The following is an 18698-nucleotide window of genomic DNA, read 5'->3' on the forward strand; positions in this document are numbered from 1 at the left end:
GGTACGAATAATCTTCTACCGGGGGTAATGTTTATCCATAACTGGGTACTGAAAGGATAAGCTTATTATACCCGGTATGGATAATCTTCTACCGGAGGTAATACTTATCCATAACTGGGTATTGAAAGGATAAGCTTATTATACCCGGTATGGATAATCTTCTACCGGGGGTAATATTTATCCATAATCGGGTACCGAAGTGATAAGCTTCTTCAGGAGGCTTATTTCCAATAGAGAACTAAATAGATAAACATATTTACGGTGGAGTCCCATATGAATAAGCTTCTTCAGAAAGCTTATTTACAATGGAGTACTAAATGAACATCCATAATATAATATATTTATAACAAAAGTTGGTTAATAAGAAAATTTTTGGGAATTTTGGTCATTCTCGGCATGATTGAGATGCTTCGTTTTAGAATAAGGTTCAGAGATCAATGTTTTAAAAAAATTTGAAACACACTTGAATCGAAGAAGAGACCGCACAGATAACCTGCTGAGGATCTCCATAACTGCACAGATAGGACAAGGAAGAGGGATCATACAATTTTTTATATCCCGTTTGGACATAAGAAATATTTTATTTTTTTCCGAAATTAGCGTTTGTTCATAAAATTTTCAATTTTCACTTGAAGATGTATTTTGGATTTTTTTCGAAAATTTTAAAAACTCCCAAAAGCTATTTTTCAAAATTTTAACTCAGATCATGCACAAAACTTCAAAAACAACCCAAAAATTATATTCATGTCCAAACACAATTTTAATTTTCAAATATTATTTTCACTTGAAAAAAAATCACTTTTTTTGAAATTTTACAATTCTTATGTCCAAACGCCCACTTAAAGTATTCAAATATTGGATAACTTCAACCAAGGCATAAAGTTTTCCACTAGGTCTAAAACATTTGAACAATTTAAGTAAATTGAACAACTTTTAGCCATAGTAAACACACCTTCGATGTCCAACCAACAATAAAACCTGATAAACTCAATTGTAACACCATGAACTCAACTGATCAATATCCATTAGCTTTGTATACTTTGACGATTTCGGTTTCATCACAATTCCCCTGTGTTTAAAATATGTAGGTAGCCCGATTGCACCCAAGGGTGAAGCAGAGTAGTATTAAAAAAGAATCTTTCTCATCTGTCTAAGTCTTGGTAGCCAAAGTTACGAGTTCGTATAAGTTGTTTCAAACATCACGGTTGTAAAAAAAAAACAAGTCTACGCGGTCTACCCATTAAAAACACCAGTTAACTTCATATACCTTTAAAATATCCCAATCAAAAAACTCGTAGTATTTTAGCAAATAAATCAATAAAGTTTCTAGACGATGATTTGCTCTTGTACATTCTATGGTAGAACATGGACCGTCAGAGGCGGAATAACTATGAGATCACTGTAGAAACCTATAAACTTCAAATTCTTGATCCGCATTTGCTTACAGTTAATTTTCCATCTCATTTATCTTGGCTGGTTGTGCCATAATTAAAGCTACGGAAGTCACAACCATTCAAATAATTATTTTACCACTTCAAAAAGAATTCTATCTACTGATATTCAGAGGAGTTTTGTTTTGTTCGATTTTTCAAAATTTCACAAAGTTAACTTGAGATTTTCTATTGGGCCAAGTTATGATTGGTGCTGATACAAGTGATTTGAGGCCTACTTAAAGGGCAAGTTTTATGCAATTTCTTATACTTTTCTTGTTTGGTACATGAAATCGATGAAGGTTAATAAGTTGATCAATATAAGTTCAAGGAAATAGTACTATATTTTGATTTTTGAAAATAGGAATAATTCACATAAGGTTGCTTCCAAAACCAATTGACATATTGTGGGAGGAACAATATAAGATTTTATACAACTCTCATTGACAGTTTAAGATTTGACACAATGAACCATTTGAAATGATTTTTTGATAAGTTATATGTCATGTTATGTTTTAATGATCTAACAAACTTAATGTTAAGAACTAGATGGGAAACCTTCTCCATATCTTCAACGTGCTCAAGATCAACAAGTCTCAAGTCTGGGGCATGTTAACATATGGACATCAGTTCCCTTACTGACTGTACCAGTCAAACCTCACAGCTATAAAGTCATTGCAACTGTTTCTCTGCACACACGCAACCGTACAATAGTCACTTTATGGGTAATGCCTTTGTACCAAACATGCTTAAATCATTGAAGTGATTTCAATTATGTAATTAACATAAAGCAAAGGTAAAATATCACACTTCCACATTCCAGAATTCATCAAGCTTTTTCTCAAGTGTGCTAACTTGCAAGTGACATTCAAGGCGTCAAGAACAAAGAGCAACATAACGAAGGGTCAGTTTCCTGCATTGCGTCATTATATGTCCTTAGTTGTGTTGTATCTTTGTCAAAGTGATCTACTTGTAATTCCTACTTAGCTTAGTTAGAAGCATTGTGTAGGAAACCTTTTGTAAAACCACAAACCATGTGTTTGTGTCTTGGCGAGAGTTAGGCTAGTTGTAAGCTTTGTAATAGAGTTATTACCAAGGGGCTTGTAATAGAGTTATTACAAGTTAGTGATGGATTAAGAGGTTAATTCCTAGGTTGCAATAGTTTGTAATCTGAAGTTTGCTCAGTAGTGAAGTTGAAATCCTACAAGGGTAGATCGTGGTTTTTAATCCCGTGAACTGGGAGTTTTCCACGTAAAATTTTGTTGTGTTATTTACTTACTGCTATGTGTGTGTGTCACGCCCCGAACCTAGGGCGAGACCGGCACTTGGTGCCTCACCTATCCTTGCATACCAACTTGCGACTAAGAAACTCTGAACATATGATGTCATACTTTTGCCATGTGCCACATTGCAAGTCAACTGCGAATGCTGACTAAATATCAATATAAAGTTGGGCTGACAAGGCCGTCATAACTATACAGTTAACAAACCAACCAAATATACATAAAAGGTCTACAAGCCCAACATACTGCACTAACTGACATGATATGTCTACAAGCCTCTACTGGTGGATATACTGTAATCGGAATAGCTCCCCGACCTACTCATAATTAACATATATACATATATACACAATATATACATAAAGTTCTAGACCTGGCAACTCCGAAAGGTTTGGAGCTTACCGATTAAGCTGAAATCGGGCAACACTTAATGAGGAGGTCTACCCGTCTGTCTGTATGAACCTGCACGCATGAAATGCAGCGCCCCCAGAAAAGGAATGTCAGTACGAAATAATGAACCGAGTAAGTAAGACAATATACTTAAAGCTGAAACTGAACTGATAATATAATAACTGAAAGTAACTAGAAGTCAATGATAATCAGAAGATATGCTTACCTACTGCTACTGACTCAACTCTCTTAATATAGTAAGTAAAATAGATGTCCGGCCTTATAAGGCTCAGTATATATATATATACCTATAAGGCTCGGTATATATATAACTGCTCTGCCATAGTAGGCTCTCTCATAGGCGCTCGACCATACTAGGCTCTGTATCTCGACCAGCTGGGCTCGCTCATAGGTGCTCGGCCATGGTATGCTCGGTATATAACTTACCATCTGATCAGAGGATGCCTAATAGGGGCCTGCCCATCGATTATAGCTCGATGGTAATAAAAATATTGTAATGTTGTATATATAGACTCTCTACTCTCTTGAATGGAAGGAGGAAATACGCAATTGCATATTGTACTTACAAGACTAGGAAAAATATACGTAAATTTCGGGACATGAATTTTTCTTTATGCCTCGTTATCAAACTTTTTGTATAATTACGGGATCATGCAAAATGAAGGAAGAGCTTAGCCTTATCATACCCGGAGTATGAAAAAATCCGTATGATATACTTTAAAAGGTTTACACCGTGCTCCCTTAAAATTGCAAAATCTCTGTTCGATCTATTAAAGATCCGCACCCTTCTTTGTTAGCTTCAATTTGCGTTTTTTTGGGCTTTAGATTGCATTTCTTGGTGGCTTCAGATTGTCTCTTTGAGAGCTCCTTTCTATATCATTAATTGTTAGATAAAATGAATCCTTAAATTTTCTAAAGCTTATGACTCCTTTTTGAATTTCAAGACTACTATCCTAACTAGTTGCCACCTAACCAACATGACTAAAGAGTCATTTGGTTTGGGCGGTGGCTTGCTGGCACATGGGGTGGGGGATGGGTTTTAAATTTTATTCAATAATTAATTAATTAATTAGGTAATATCATGCTACCCGGTAATTAATCAATTACTTACATAATTAAAAATTATCTCAAATTACTAAAAATACTACTTATTTTTAATACACCCTTGTACATCATACTATTATGGTCATACGGTACCTTGTATGTCACTAGTCCATAAATACGTAATATTATAACTTGGACCGTATTTTATACTAAATTGCCAAATTTTGACTAAACTCATTTTCTTCTATTTGCTTACCTTCTCTCCTTCACAAATTTACTCATCATGTGTTTGAAATAGCATAATACTTATAATCCCAAAATAATCTCATTCCCGGACTTACGTCGATTAACTTACGTCAAAACTTTAGCATATGAAAATGTGAGATATAACATCTCATTCCCGAGTTTTCATCAATTCATTTATGGCATATTTTCACGTATGAAAACATGGGGTATAATATTATTCCCCCCTTTGGAACATTCGTCCTCGAATGTTGACTGATGCACTTATGCTTATAATAACCTATATCCTCCGAATACTTTAGTACTCTCTTTTCCATCTAGGCAATTGTTCTGTGAAGAAACCCAAAGGTCAAAGGATTCCCCCCTTTAGGCCTCTTTCCCATACCACGACTTGTGGTCGAAATCCTACCAATCTCATAACCGTTGCTACCTTTTATCATGCAGTCTGTACGACTCTGACCTAGTAAGTGTACCTTGCGACTCTTCTTTCTTTTTCCTCCGATTTTTAGCCATTACTGAAGTTCTTCTCTTGGCACTTTGTTGAACTTACGAATGTTGTCATATCTTGTGTCATAGATCTAGTTATCCATCCGCATGATTTTATTGCATCTAGATAGGTCATACTGTACCAGAACTCTTACTTCGATTTATCGTTATTGGGGCCTGCTTCCACTCCAGGCTACTCCTGTTGCTCATCCCATATGTATAAGTCTAAGTCATTTAATGCTTCCTCATTACTATTCATCCTAAGAATGACAGCCTGATCTCATCTCATATTGTTGAACTTTTATCCATCTATTGTTGATTCACCCTAATGTTGATCCATCATCTACCACTGATAACTTGACCTCTTATGTAACACTACCGCTAGGGCTCACGTCTCATCAAAGGATATCTGAATTAACTAGACTGATCCACTTGGGCGATACCATGCTTCCATAATTATATTTCATAGCATTCCAATGTGATTCACCTTACGTGGGTATTTTCCATTATCAGGGCAGCATTTCATTTCTTACAAAATGTTATTAATCTTAGACTCCTTTGAGCTCATTCAGGCCATACTAAAATTTCTATAACTTAGAGAAACCATTAGCTCTTTTATTCTCATGGGCTTAATCCCTATGGCTTATATATTCTCATCACCTTCTCATTCGCCCTTTCTTAACCTTACTCCTGTCTTTCTAGAACGTTGTCGCTTTACTATACTTTATCTCGGGACGTACACATATCTATTTATACTACTTACAACATTCCTTCAACTTGTTTGCACCATATATTTCCTTGTGCTATTCTGGAACAGCAAGCGAGACATCACGTCGTCTCTATCTCTTCTTTATTATCTCAAATAGACCTCTTGGTACCTAGAAACCATAGGCTGGAAGATATGCCACTGACGATGATGTTATCTTCCCTGGATACTGAATCCCAGCACTTCTAGTCTTTTACCTGAAGTGTGGACCACTCTCATCCTTCTATACTTGAGTATTTCGTATGTTGTTCACCTATACCTTACTTACTTTAAAATATCACGTCACATTCTTCTATCTCTCTTTCATAACTTCCCTCCCACATAGGTATAAATCACGTCCACCATTTGAAGCTCTATTATAGTACTGCACCTCTGGTGCCTATACAATCCGGTGGGAGCTCCATACTGAATTCTTATGAGGTCGGTATTTTTCTAACTGGCTTTATCGTAGAGCCGTTATAGAATATGGTTGTTGTGCTATCCCTCTTGCACCTCTAATATTAAGGGTGATTCTGCTATGTTCTTAATCATGATTTCTATAACTTCTAGGTCCAATAATCGGATTCCTGATTTACTTCGTTGATGTAACTCTTTAGTTTCCTCTTCCCTCTGATCAATCTTTGTGTAGGCTTAAGCTATCTTCCGATCTGCAGCTCATGGTATTAGTTATTACTCTAGCCTTTCATGGGCGCTATGGAATATCCATGATACAATCTTCTAGCAGTTCAATCCTTTGTCTATGACCTAGACTCAATTCTTTCTTTTAGCTTATACTGGAGTCTTCTATGACTGTATGATTATCAACATATATGTATACTCCAAAATCGCAAGTGCGTTCATAACGTAACTAACTATGGATTATTGATCGAAGAATTCCTTTCATTCCTTCTCAACTTCTTTAAACGTAAGCTATTACTTTTCCTGGTCTTTTTGCCTCCTTGCTGCGTGCATACTAAGCTTATATTAGTACCCACACATATTGGAATTCCATACAACTCATATGATCTTGAATATTACTTTTAATTTTACTTCCCGTTCATTAGCCACGGTAAGTGCCACATTCTTTTAGAGTGCTTATAATGTTGTTTTGAGACTGTTGTTATACGACCATTTCCTCTTTAGGTCATTGTACTTAGATTGAAGCCTCCTTCCTTATTTCCTTAGCTAGTCTTTCGTTGTAGTACTTAGGGAAAACCCTTGACTTTTGTAAAGTTGTGAGCTTATTACGGACTTTTGGATGTCCTTACTTGCCTATAATCATCTGTAGTTGCTCACCTCCGTGCCCTTGTGCTTGTAGGGTTGCTTCTGAACTAATATTTTGACTGCCTTCCCAATGGCACTTTATTTCATCCCCGTAACACTCATACGCTACCTTTAACTACCCCAACTCCTATTTGAATATATCTCAAGTATTATAATGATATTACTGCGAGGCTGAATTCTCCATGTTGGGGTTTACTACATTTATCTTGCATGATATGCTGATTTGTCTTTATCCTCTTGTCTAGCTATAACTGGGATCTTCCTGAATCAACTACTAACTACTCGTTGGCCCATTTTCATATCGATATTCTGCGTAATCTTTCTTGGGTTATTCCTTTTGTCTTAACTTACCTCTCGCATTGGCTCCTTATTTCAAAAACAACCCGGTTTGGAACCCTTACTTCATTTCCTTGATGTCATGCTTGCATAATGTTCTGGAATCATAGTATATCTATAGGATTTGGATAAGTGCAATCTCATCCCTTTCTCATTTTTATCGCATTCTTCGTTTATCATTGCATATTCCCCCCTTTAGAGGAGTACTAAGACTTGGAGCTATGACGACCTGCCTATAAATATTTTTCCTCTTCATCTTTGACATCCTTTCACATCATCAATGACCTTTACTCGCATTGCGGTAATCCTTTTGTACCAAGGATAACAAAGTTCCTCACTCGCAATGGTGAGGAACTTTGTTATCCCTTAAGCTTAACTTTGCTAATATTTCTTGCTTTAGGGAAGCGTCTCCCTGAATGACCATTCTCTAAATTTCTCATGAATCTTCTTCTATTGTCCATTCTATTATCGCCGGAATGAAATATGAAATTCTCATGATGTTGACCATTATCAAATCATTCAGTCCCTAATTCATGTTTAGTTTATCTTGTTCACCAGTCCATACTGATTGCTATTACTCCGAGGTCTAACTTTTCCTTCTGTTAACCATGTTAGAGTTGCGAACGTATTTCTCGAAATGAGGATGTAACTGTATGGCCTATACTTTTTTGTTGTCTTAAGGCCCATCACCTCTCGTCTCTTTCTTCATTTAACTATAGATTCTATAACACTCTACCGTTGCCATCAATGTATCACATCTCACTCATAATGCTTCATTATCCCTCTTCGTACTTCCCTGTTAATATTTCTACCTATCATTTTATTCTGAAAACTTTAACAAGACATTCTTTCGCTTTTGCCTCCCCTTGCTCCATCTACTGCCTTTTCGGGCTGCCTAACATTCTCCCTTTACTAGGGACGGGATCCATATTAAGATAATATTTATCCCTTCCAGGCTTCCCGTGCCTATCTTTGTAGTATTCATATCAAGCTGTACTATTTTAGAGGGCACCATCTGGGTGTCTCACAAGGTGATCTATTAGCACCTTTGTAATATCCTTCGGAAATGTCAACTAACGCAACTAATTCATCAACATTTTGGGTTACTCTAACCCCATCCAGATCATGATATCTTCTCCTTCTCTTATACTACTTTTGTTGACCCCCTTGGGGCATAACTGGAATGGGTGTGACCAATTGTACATACCTCTGTTACTATTGAAGGTAACTCAAAATGCTTATATCTCTCCGCCTGAGTTGAAAATACCGACAATTTTCATTATCTGGGTACCTCGTACCCTTTTTCACCTTGCTTCTTTTACTTTCTGGAACTTATGTCTACTTTTCGATTCTCTTATTCCTTTTTACCATAAGAGTGAATAGATATTCCTGCCTTAGGGATCCTTATCAAGAAGTTTACACATCTTAGTATCCACATGTTCTGCTGGTGAATATATATTTACTCATTATAAGCATAATGCAAAATCGAGTTCCTCTGACTCAACTCATCAACAACCATATTCAATCCCCTACCAACCGTCTTTCTAGATGTAAGTATCATTGTATTAGGAATATAATAGAATTTAGGAATCTGAATTCTTACAAGTGAGCCCTACCGCACGATCTAGATTAAGAAGAAAGAGTGACAGTCCTAAATGCCTTGTAGCCTCCTGCTTATAAGTGTGGTGCACGGCACACCCATAAAAAAGAATTTTAACGGAAATGTCGAATTCTGATGTAAAGCCTGATGACCCTATTTATACTATGGTTATCGACGGCTTCTGTAAGAAGGGAGATGTTAAGATGGGTTTTAAGTTGCTAAGGCAGATGCAAAGTAATAGACATGTGCCTAATGTTATAACTTACAACGCGCTTTTAAGTGGTCTATGCAGACAAGGACAGATGAGAAATGCTGAAATGTTATTACAAGCCATGCTTAATCTTGGTTTGAATCCAGATGACATTATAACATACTATTGGATGGGCATTGCAAGTATGGAAATCCTGATGATTATGATAAGCTACGTGGTGAAATGGGGCTTGTTCATGACTATGCTACTTATACTTCACTAGTTGGTAGCTTAAGTAGGAGCTCGAAACGTCAGGCCAGGAAGTGATGCATTTAATCAGAGAGCCAAAGACTACCATCTGTAACTGCCTTTTAGTAGGCGGATTTCATTCCATAAGTTAATTACCCTGTGAATAGTATTGAATGGATTGGCGGAAGTTTCTCCTGGCTTGTGAATGATGCTGTAAGATGGATTCGAACTAATACAATTTTGGATAAACTGATGAAGATGATGTTAGGTGAATTTTCATTACCTCACAGAACTGCTAGAAAGAGAGTAACTTCCCTTTATTTCTTCTTGTTGTTAAACCATTCTTTGTCTATAACACCAAAAAAGATTTAGTCAAAAGTTTTTATGAACCGTTGTATGCATACAAGTTTTATCTTATCACAAACGAGTCAGTTGATTCAAAGAGGCAACAATAAAACAAGGAAGATCTTTTGCAATGTAGACCATGAACTATCTTTGGTGACATATTTTTGTTTGTTTTGTTAGTACTATTCATCCGGTCTGGTTTTTCATAACTAGTGGTGGTAAAATGGTTAAAAAAAAAGCAGTTAACCACTCATATTATTCATTAAAAAGTGGATTGGATAATGAACTTTTTAAAAATGGGTCAAATATGGATAAGAACCATATTATTCATTTAGAAAATGGGTAACCAATGGATAATCAATAGTTTAACTTTTACATTTATAAAGGCTCAAATTGGGAGTTTCTCAAGTTTGGGAGACTAGGAATTCTCCCAAAAGTAGTCATATTTACCCATATTATCAATCGGTTGACCCATTTTTTACCCTTCCTTTCCTTTGTAGCTTCATATATCGGCTTGTACGTTTAGTTGTCCCTAATGTACATATTATTGTGGAATTTTGGAGCAGGGGTGGGTGGGTGGTTTTTGAAGGAATTTCCTGCTTCGTTCTATTAAATTTCAAAGACAAGAGGGGTTGTTTTGATGATAAACAACCTCCACTTCCAACCAAGAGGTTGTGAGTTCGAGTCTCCCCAAGAGCAAGGTGGGAAGTTCTTGGAGGGAAGGATGTCGGGGGTCTATATGGAAACAGTCTCTCTACCCCAAGGTAGGGGTAAGGTCTGCGGACACATTACCCTCCCCAAACCCCACTAAGTAAGATTATACTGGGTTGTTGTTGTTGTTCAATTAAATTTCAAAGAAGAATTTTCCTACCACATTTAATGTTACAATAGAATCCTATAAAGTGGGGTTTGAAAAGGGTTGTGTGTAGGTATATCTTACCCCTATCCCGATGGGGTAAAGAAGTTGTTTCCGATAGACCCTCGGCTGAGAAAGACGGAAATAAAACAAGAAGAGACAATTCGTCAGTATTGTCTACAGAAACCATAGAAATAGTAACAACATCATGAAAATCATATAATAGATGACATGTAGTAACAATAATCAATAATTAAGGCCTGAGGCTATGAAAAACAGAAAGAATAGTGTGGACTCAACATTAACCACAAGCCGTGTAAGATCAAGCCTATCTAACCCGCCTCACCTCCGGTATGAAGTAGAAAGAGCTCGACTACCCCTAGCCTATAACCTTAATGCTCGACTTCCAGACCATCATGTCAAGGATCATATCCTCGAAAATCTGCCGCAATTAATGACATCCAAATTACAATCAACAAGCACCATGAAAATCGATTAGAAAAGGTAAATTATTTTTAAAATATTACATATCCTTGTTCACATGTAAGGTTAATATATACAAGTAATTTAAATTTCAAGACTTAACTGTTAGTAAAACTATTGAGATTTTACTTTCTTGGCATGGGAAAAAGATAAAATTAAAGCCAAACCCATAAGGGCCACCTAAAGTTGGCTTCACTTTTTATTTTGACACTTTTACTTAGACCTTTTTCATTTTGACACTTCAACTTATAGTCTTATGTGTCACTTAAACACAAAATGCACATCAGTCAAAAATATGAAGAGAGTGTAATTCACAGCTTATGTGGCAAAGTAATCAATGGAACGATGACATGTGACTTTTGTTACCAAATAATTTTAAAATGGATTTTGAGCAAAAAAAAAACGAAAAAGAACTATTTTCAATCAGCCCTCCGTCATCTTCTCCGGCCACCCCACCCTCTGGTTCCATCATCATTTTCCCACAATCACCAGATCTCTCACAACTAAAATCTTCAGTGGCTTTAATAGCATTAAAATCTAGTATAGTATTAAAACGAGTATAACTCTTTAACCAAAAGAATGACTCACTACAAAGTTCTAATTAATTTGCACCCACGTGATTTTGCTCGCATAAGAGTTAACCAAAAATCAGTTTAACTCTTGATGATGTAAGGAGAATTCTTCTGGCGAAGGATGGACATTTTACGAAGTATTTGACGGCAAATCTCTGGGTCTCTGTTGCCGTTGACGGCTTTGAAAGTGTAGATTGCAGAAGTGCACTGGTGTTGTTGGCAGCGGAATTGGTAGTGGAGGAAGCAGAAAGATAAAAAATTAAAAAGCAAAAAATCTCAAAATTTGCCTAAAGGCCGCATCGCATACAATAAGATCTCAAAATTTTGTAGTGAATTATGTTTTAGTATAACCTAAAGCATGATCGTTCGGAATATCTGAGGCATCAAAATTGGGAAGGATACCAGACTTGACCTGGTGAAACATTGTAAGTTTTTGGCAAAACTATATACAATGATGACTGCATAGAACATTTGTCTGAATTAAAAAGAGATCTTGATATGCATACACTCTCAAATGTTTGCCTCTATTTTCTGGTACTTGCCTCATTCGCAAGGGTTTGTAGAAGGCCTTCTAAAGAATAATAAGAAGAAAGCAACACCAAACAACCATGACTTTTCCTTCTGTGGAAAAAATGGTGTTGGCGGCGAAATTGGTAGTGGAGATGGAAGGAGGAAGCAGAAAGATAAAAAAACTAAAAAGCTAAAAATATTGGAGTGTATGAGATGATGAATTGGAGTGTCAAAATAAAAAAGATTGTAAAAGTGTCAAAAATGAAAAGCGAAGCCAACTTTAGGGACCGGTTTGGCCTAAAATTAAAGAGCCTTTATGAAACCTTATCGAACGTCTAAAATTTTTCACTTTCGATTCTCCTGTTTTCCATACACCTTTATTTCTAGGCCCACTTTTGTTTTCACTGTATGCACAAAGAAAATGTAAGGTAGTGCTTTTGATTGGTTATTATATTCAATTATAATGAATTCAAGTCGTCGTGGGTTGTTAGTGACAAAGAAATAACGCGAATATTATCTTGCTTTTCGTCATTAACCTATTTTACTATTCAAATAAACAGGTTTATAATTTGTTGAGTAACACATTTTATTTAGGTTATTTTTATTAATCGAGTATGTTGAAGACTCGTGATGTGTGTCTAATGATCAATAAAGTAAGATGAAAGCTATGAAATTTTATGTTCAAATTACACTAGAGGCAAAAACATTAGTTGATTAATTTTTATCTACCTTAATATCCAATAAAATAGTTGAGATGGAGGGAGTTAACTCGGACAATATAATCATATATAAAAAACTGAGAAATATTTTGCTAGAGGAAGAAATTCAATCAATGGTGTGCTTTTTCTTTTGTAGAGAAGAGAGAGAGGGACATTTGTGTTTGTGCTTTGGAGCAATAATTCAATTCAATGCATCCACTTGTACTTTTAGCTGACCATTGCGTATATACAGTGATCTTTGTAGGAGTTTCCTACTTCCTTCTATTAAAGTTCAAGGAAAGCAAAACAACAATAATTCAAATCAACTACAGTAAAGCATTAAGAAGAAGCTTCACAATAATTTCCTACCGCATTAAATCTTACAGTATGCATCAGTTGACAAATTTCCTACTTACTTCTATTAAAGTTCAAAGAAAACCCAGTACCAATAATTCTATCGAGTAGAGCCATAGCTATTTCTTATTTGAAGTGCCAATAGCTAGTTGTCTCTCCAATTATCATCAGCTGATCTCTTACCACAACTACAACTTATCCACATACATGTTATTTTCTTTTCAGATAATTAACTGAATCAATGGCATTATCTTCTGCTTCTACAACTACTTCACAGTTTCGGTGGAACTACAAAGTCTTTCTAAGCTTTAGAGGTAAAGATACTCGAAGCAAATTTACAAGTCACCTCTTCAAAGGCTTGGAAAGCAGTGGAATATTCACGTTTCAAGATGATAAAAGGCTAGAGCATGGTGCATCAATATCAGATGAACTCCTGAAAGCTATCGAACAGTCTCAAGTTGCCCTTGTCGTTTTCTCACAGAATTATGCAACATCGAGGTGGTGCTTAGATGAGTTAGTAAAGATCATGGAATGCAAGGCTCAATGTGGACATACTGTCATACCAGTCTTCTATGATGTGGATCCAGCACATGTTCGATACCAGAGGAAGAGCTTTGCCAAAGCCTTTAAGAAACACGAAACAAGATATAAGGATGATGATGAAGGAATGCAGAAGGTCCAAAGATGGAGGAATGCTCTAACTGCTGCCGCAAATCTAAAAGGATATGATATCCGTGCCGGGTGAGTTAAGAACATATAGTAATTTCTTACAATGAAAAAAAATGGAATACTACAAAGAGAGGTTTGCTCAAGTGCTGAGGAATAATTTAGGTTGCTTATGTGAAGAGTACATATTTTACTATAGAAAAAGAATCTATACCTCAAAAAATGAATTAAACAGAAAAGACACTAAATAAATTTATCATATTTACAAAATAAAAATTAAAAGGTGGAACCTTAATCAATTTATTTTTGTTAAGAATACTGCTTACACAATCTAATTTCATTGATTGTCATTTAAGACGTTAAAAATGTTTTTATCTTTATTTTCCTGAAAAAAAGGAATGATGGTTGTTATATATGTCTCTATCAATAAGAAGGTATTGTTCCTATCAATATAATTAGAGAGAATAAATAAAAAGCATCTTAAGCTATTCACGTTTTGATATTACTCCAGAAGACACTATAGTTCCTATCACTACATTTCCTCAATAACACTCTTGCACGTATAATATTTTGATTGCTCCTTCAAGCGTTTGTTTTATGTGTGGTGTCTTTTAATCATTTCTATGTAAATTAACAATATTTAGTAGCTCAGCTTGTTGGCTATTTACCTAGTTGATGAGAGTTAATTTGATTCCTAACCTAGCAATCTTCTCTCCCTTTCCCCTACCCCTATGTAATAAAAAAATTAATTATGAAATGCTTACTAATACTTGACTTTCTTACATTTATCCACAATTAATCCTCTTATTTTCGTAGGATTGAGGCAGAGAATATTCAGCACATTGTCGACCAAATTTCCAAATTGTGCAATAGTGCTAGTTTATCTTCTTTGCGAGATGTTGTCGGGATAGATACTCATCTGGAGAAATTAAAGTCCCTACTTAAGGTAGGAACCAATGATGTTCGGATCATATTGGGGATCTGGGGCATGGGGGGTCTAGGGAAGACGACAATAGCAAGAGCCATTTTTGACACTTTATCTCATCAATTTGAAGCTGTTTGTTTCCTTGCGGATATTAAAGAAAATGAAAAAAGACATCAACTGTATTCTTTGCAAAACACCCTTCTCTCTGAATTGTTAAGAAGAAAAGATGATTACGTCAATAATAAGCATGATGGGAAGCGGATGATTCCGGATAGACTTTGCTCTAAGAAGGTGCTAATTGTGCTTGATGATATAGATCATAAAGATCATTTAGAGTATTTAGCGGGTGATATTGGTTGGTTTGATAATGGCAGTAGAGTTGTTGTCACAACTAGAAACAAGCATTTGATAGAGAAGAATGATGTCATTTATGAAGTGACTGGACTAGCTGACCATGAAGCTATGCAGTTATTCAGTCAACATGCTTTCAGAAAAGAAGATCCAGATGAGTGTTTTAAGGAGCTCTCATTGGAGGTAGTAAATTATGCTAAAGGTCTTCCTTTAGCCCTCAAAGTGTGGGGTTCTTTGCTGCATAACTTAGGCTTAACTGAATGGAAAAGTGCTATAAAGCACATGAAAATTAATTCTAATTCGGAAATTGTTGAAAAGCTCAAAATCAGTTATGACGGATTGGAGCCCATCCACCAAGAGATGTTTCTAGATATAGCATGCTTCTTGCGAGGGGAAAAAAACGATTACGCCGTGCAAATTCTTGAGAGTTGTCATTCTGGAGTTGAATACGGATTGCGTATTTTAATTGACAAATCCCTTGTGTCTATCTCTGAAAATGATCGAATTCAAATGCATGACTTAATACATGATATGGGTAAATATATAGTGAATTTTAAAAAAGATCCTGGAGAACGTAGCAGGCTATGGCTCGCCGAGGAAGTCGAAGAAGTGATGAGCAACAATGCAGTAAGTAGCATAAGCAATGCAATAATTTTTAATATCTAATGTTTATATTCCAAAGACACATAGGACAGTCAATTCCAATTATTTGTTCATCTTGCTTCATATTTAGTTGTTTATTTTAGTTAGTAGGAAAAGCAAAAGTAATATCAATTGCCTAATTAGTTAAAAAAAGATATTAATTGCCTAATTCGTTAAGTAACCTCTTTATGTTGCCTAATTAGTTTTTCTTATATTTTTTTAGTGATTGATTAGTCTAGCTAGTAGCCACTTAATCTGTTTGATCCAATTTCATTCTTTGGATTAACTTGAAAATTTTATGACATGTTATTACATAATAACTCAATCAGAGATTCACTTTATCATTGTTTATTTTTATTTTGTTTTAAAAAGTTACTACAATTTATTGGTATTGTTTCAATTGCAGTTTCTTTCTATCGCAACATGAAAAGCTTATAAACTTAACTCTAATGAACTTCTAAGAGAAATGTAATATTAGAAATAGAACTATAGAATTAATTGCGAAAAGTATTTCTATGAAGTAACATCAGTATATCCTAATGATCTTCTTACCAGGGGACCATGGCAGTGGAAGCAATTTGGCTTCATGGTAATTTTAGTACACTACGCTTTAACAATGAGGCCATGAAAAATATGAAAAGGCTTAGGATATTATACATAGACAAAGAGTTCTATGATTTCAATATTTGGGATGATGGCTCCATTGAGTATCTGTCCAACAACTTGCGTTGGTTAGTCTTGGATGGCTATCCTTGTGAAACATTGCCATCTACATTTGATCCCAAAATGCTTGTTAAGCTTCAACTCCACCTTAGTTCACTGCGTTATTTATGGACGGAAACAAAGGTACAATAGTTGAGTTTTATTTTTATTTTATTTTTCTCTCTAACTATCTTTGTCTTTTTATTTAGTGATAATGAACAAATATTATTGCTTTTGTCACGTATTATTTGAGGTACTTTCTATTTTTGCTAGAATTACAATGCTTGTCTTTAAATGAACAAAAGTTATTAATTCCATAAGCTCAAGTTAATGTATTTCCATCTCAAAAAAATTATTGTAATTTATATTATTTGGGGTTGTTCCAAGTATTATTGTAAGATCTTGTTGTCTTTTTTTTTTCTCCAAGTCTTCCCATCATCATTTTAACTAATTCAGTTATTTCTCATAGTAAAATTAGATTCATATGAATCTCATCCTAGGGCTGTACATAGTGAGACGGAAGGAATACCTATTAGTAAAACAAAAGGAATTTATTGTGTACAACTATTTTCTTGAATGACATATATGCTTTCATACATTGCTTCTGGATTTAACATTTGGGTTTTCCCATTTTATATTACACTTTTTTAAAGAGAGAAACACTTTTCTCTTTGCTACAGTTTTTTTCAATCATGTTAAATTACAATTAACAATATTTTATTTAATTTATAGTTTACTTTTATTCAGTTTCTTAACAAGTATTTTTTCATAGATAAAAAATAAATTTCTAATTTCGCACAAAAATAATGTGTTGTCCCTCATAAATCAAATGCTATCATTCATTTCTTGTCGATGGAGTAATAAATACTTTTAGGAAAGCTAGCAATAAGTCATTAAGAAAACAGAGGTCATTTGATGTCCAAAAATACAAATGAAACAAACAAGGTTTCTACATTCATAGATAGCCAAATATTTTATTATTGGAATCCAGTGGAGGAGCAAAATAGGTTCTTTTTTTCTTCTCTATCTCATTCTGTTTGTATTCTGAACAGCAATTGTCGTCTCTACGGACGCTAGATCTCAGATACTCTAAAAGCTTGGTGCGAACACCAGATTTCACGGGGATGCCAAATTTGGAGTATTTGGATCTGTTTTGGTGTTATAATCTTGAAGAGGTTCACCATTCCCTGGGATGTTGCAGCAAACTCATTTGGTTAGATTTGAGTTGGTGTCAAAGCCTTAAGAGATTTCCATGTGTTAGCGTGGATTCTCTTGAATATCTGAGTTTAGATGGTTGCTTTAGGTTAGAGAAATTTCCAGAAATCCACGGGAGAATGAAGCCGGAGATACATATTCGCATGGGAGCCTCTGGGATAAGGGAAATACCATCATCTATTTTTCAGTACCAGACTCATATTACCAAGCTAGATTTCAGCGGTATGAGATGAAGGATTGCGTATAGTGTTGGGATATATACTATTAACCATGGATTTTGGTTTGGATATAGTATTTATTATAGAATAATTATTTATTTAAGTTTAACAAAGTTTTAAATAGATCATATATTGGTTTGTGTCCTTTACTTATATAGTAGATGATTTAGTGTATAGAGTTTAGCTTAGTATAGAGAGACTAAAACAACATCATAAATATTGTGTTCTCTTTTTCCATTAAATGTTCCTGAAAAGGAAAAATCTGTTTCGTTTGGAACTTCAATCGTAGAAGTACATAAGAGTTGTTTTTCCATTTGCAATGTTATCTAAATATGCATAGGGAAAACAGTTCCAGGTGTTTGCATTTCATCAGTTAGTTTTTGTGGGGTTCGGTAGGGCGACTCTTTGACGCATAATAGTTGCAACAAAACTCAGGCTGCTTCGAGTTTTGACTGACAAGTGCAGATGAAAAGCTTATTTGAAAAAGCATGTGTACATGTAAAAGAAAACTCAGGTCGCAGCCAAAATACATAAAGAAAGGAGACTTTTTTCAAAGTGGTTAAGGTAGCTCAATTAGACTGAAAATCATCGCGTGGTTTAAATTCACAACGAAGAAAGAGAATACGAGGTAGAGGAATTTGTCAACTCATCAGCCTCACGACCTAAAAGGCCATTTTATCGTCTACACAATTGATCAAAGGCGCTTTGTGATTCCCTTGGCTTACCTTTAAAATTAGGTCATTAGGCAACTTTTAAACATGTATGAAGAAGAGTTCGGGCTACCAAGTAATGGCGCTATTACATTACCCTCTAAGTCGGTCTTCATGGACTACATCATTTCACTGATCAAGAAAGGTGTA

At 35.2% G+C, this 18698-nt stretch overlaps 1 protein-coding gene across 1 annotated transcript; it reads left to right on the top strand.

Annotated features, from left to right (window-relative positions):
* Positions 1 to 13147: 13147 nt before the first annotated feature.
* On the top strand, positions 13148 to 18115 carry LOC104245528 (TMV resistance protein N-like). Its single transcript, XM_009801147.2, has 4 exons — positions 13148 to 13860; positions 14602 to 15688; positions 16259 to 16549; positions 17458 to 18115. The coding sequence occupies exons 1-4, from the start codon at positions 13361 to 13363 to the stop codon at positions 17851 to 17853; spliced, it is 2274 nt and encodes a 757-aa protein (XP_009799449.1). The 5' UTR covers positions 13148 to 13360; the 3' UTR covers positions 17854 to 18115.
* The last annotated feature ends 583 nt before the right edge of the window (positions 18116 to 18698 follow it).

This window comes from Nicotiana sylvestris, chromosome 5, assembly GCF_000393655.2.
Source record: "Nicotiana sylvestris chromosome 5, ASM39365v2, whole genome shotgun sequence".
Taxonomy (NCBI): domain Eukaryota; kingdom Viridiplantae; phylum Streptophyta; class Magnoliopsida; order Solanales; family Solanaceae; genus Nicotiana; species Nicotiana sylvestris.

What these genes read in the sequence shown, in the direction of transcription:
- LOC104245528 (XM_009801147.2), top strand. Translation starts at nt 13,361, where the DNA reads ATGGCATTATCTTCTGCTTCTACAACTACTTCACAGTTTCGGTGGAAC. An exon ending in AAGTGATGAGCAACAATGCA is followed by an intron (nt 15,689 to 16,258) that starts GTAAGTAGCATA and finishes TCTTCTTACCAG; the next exon opens with GGGACCATGGCAGTGGAAGC. An exon ending in ATTTATGGACGGAAACAAAG is followed by an intron (nt 16,550 to 17,457) that starts GTACAATAGTTG and finishes TATTCTGAACAG; the next exon opens with CAATTGTCGTCTCTACGGAC.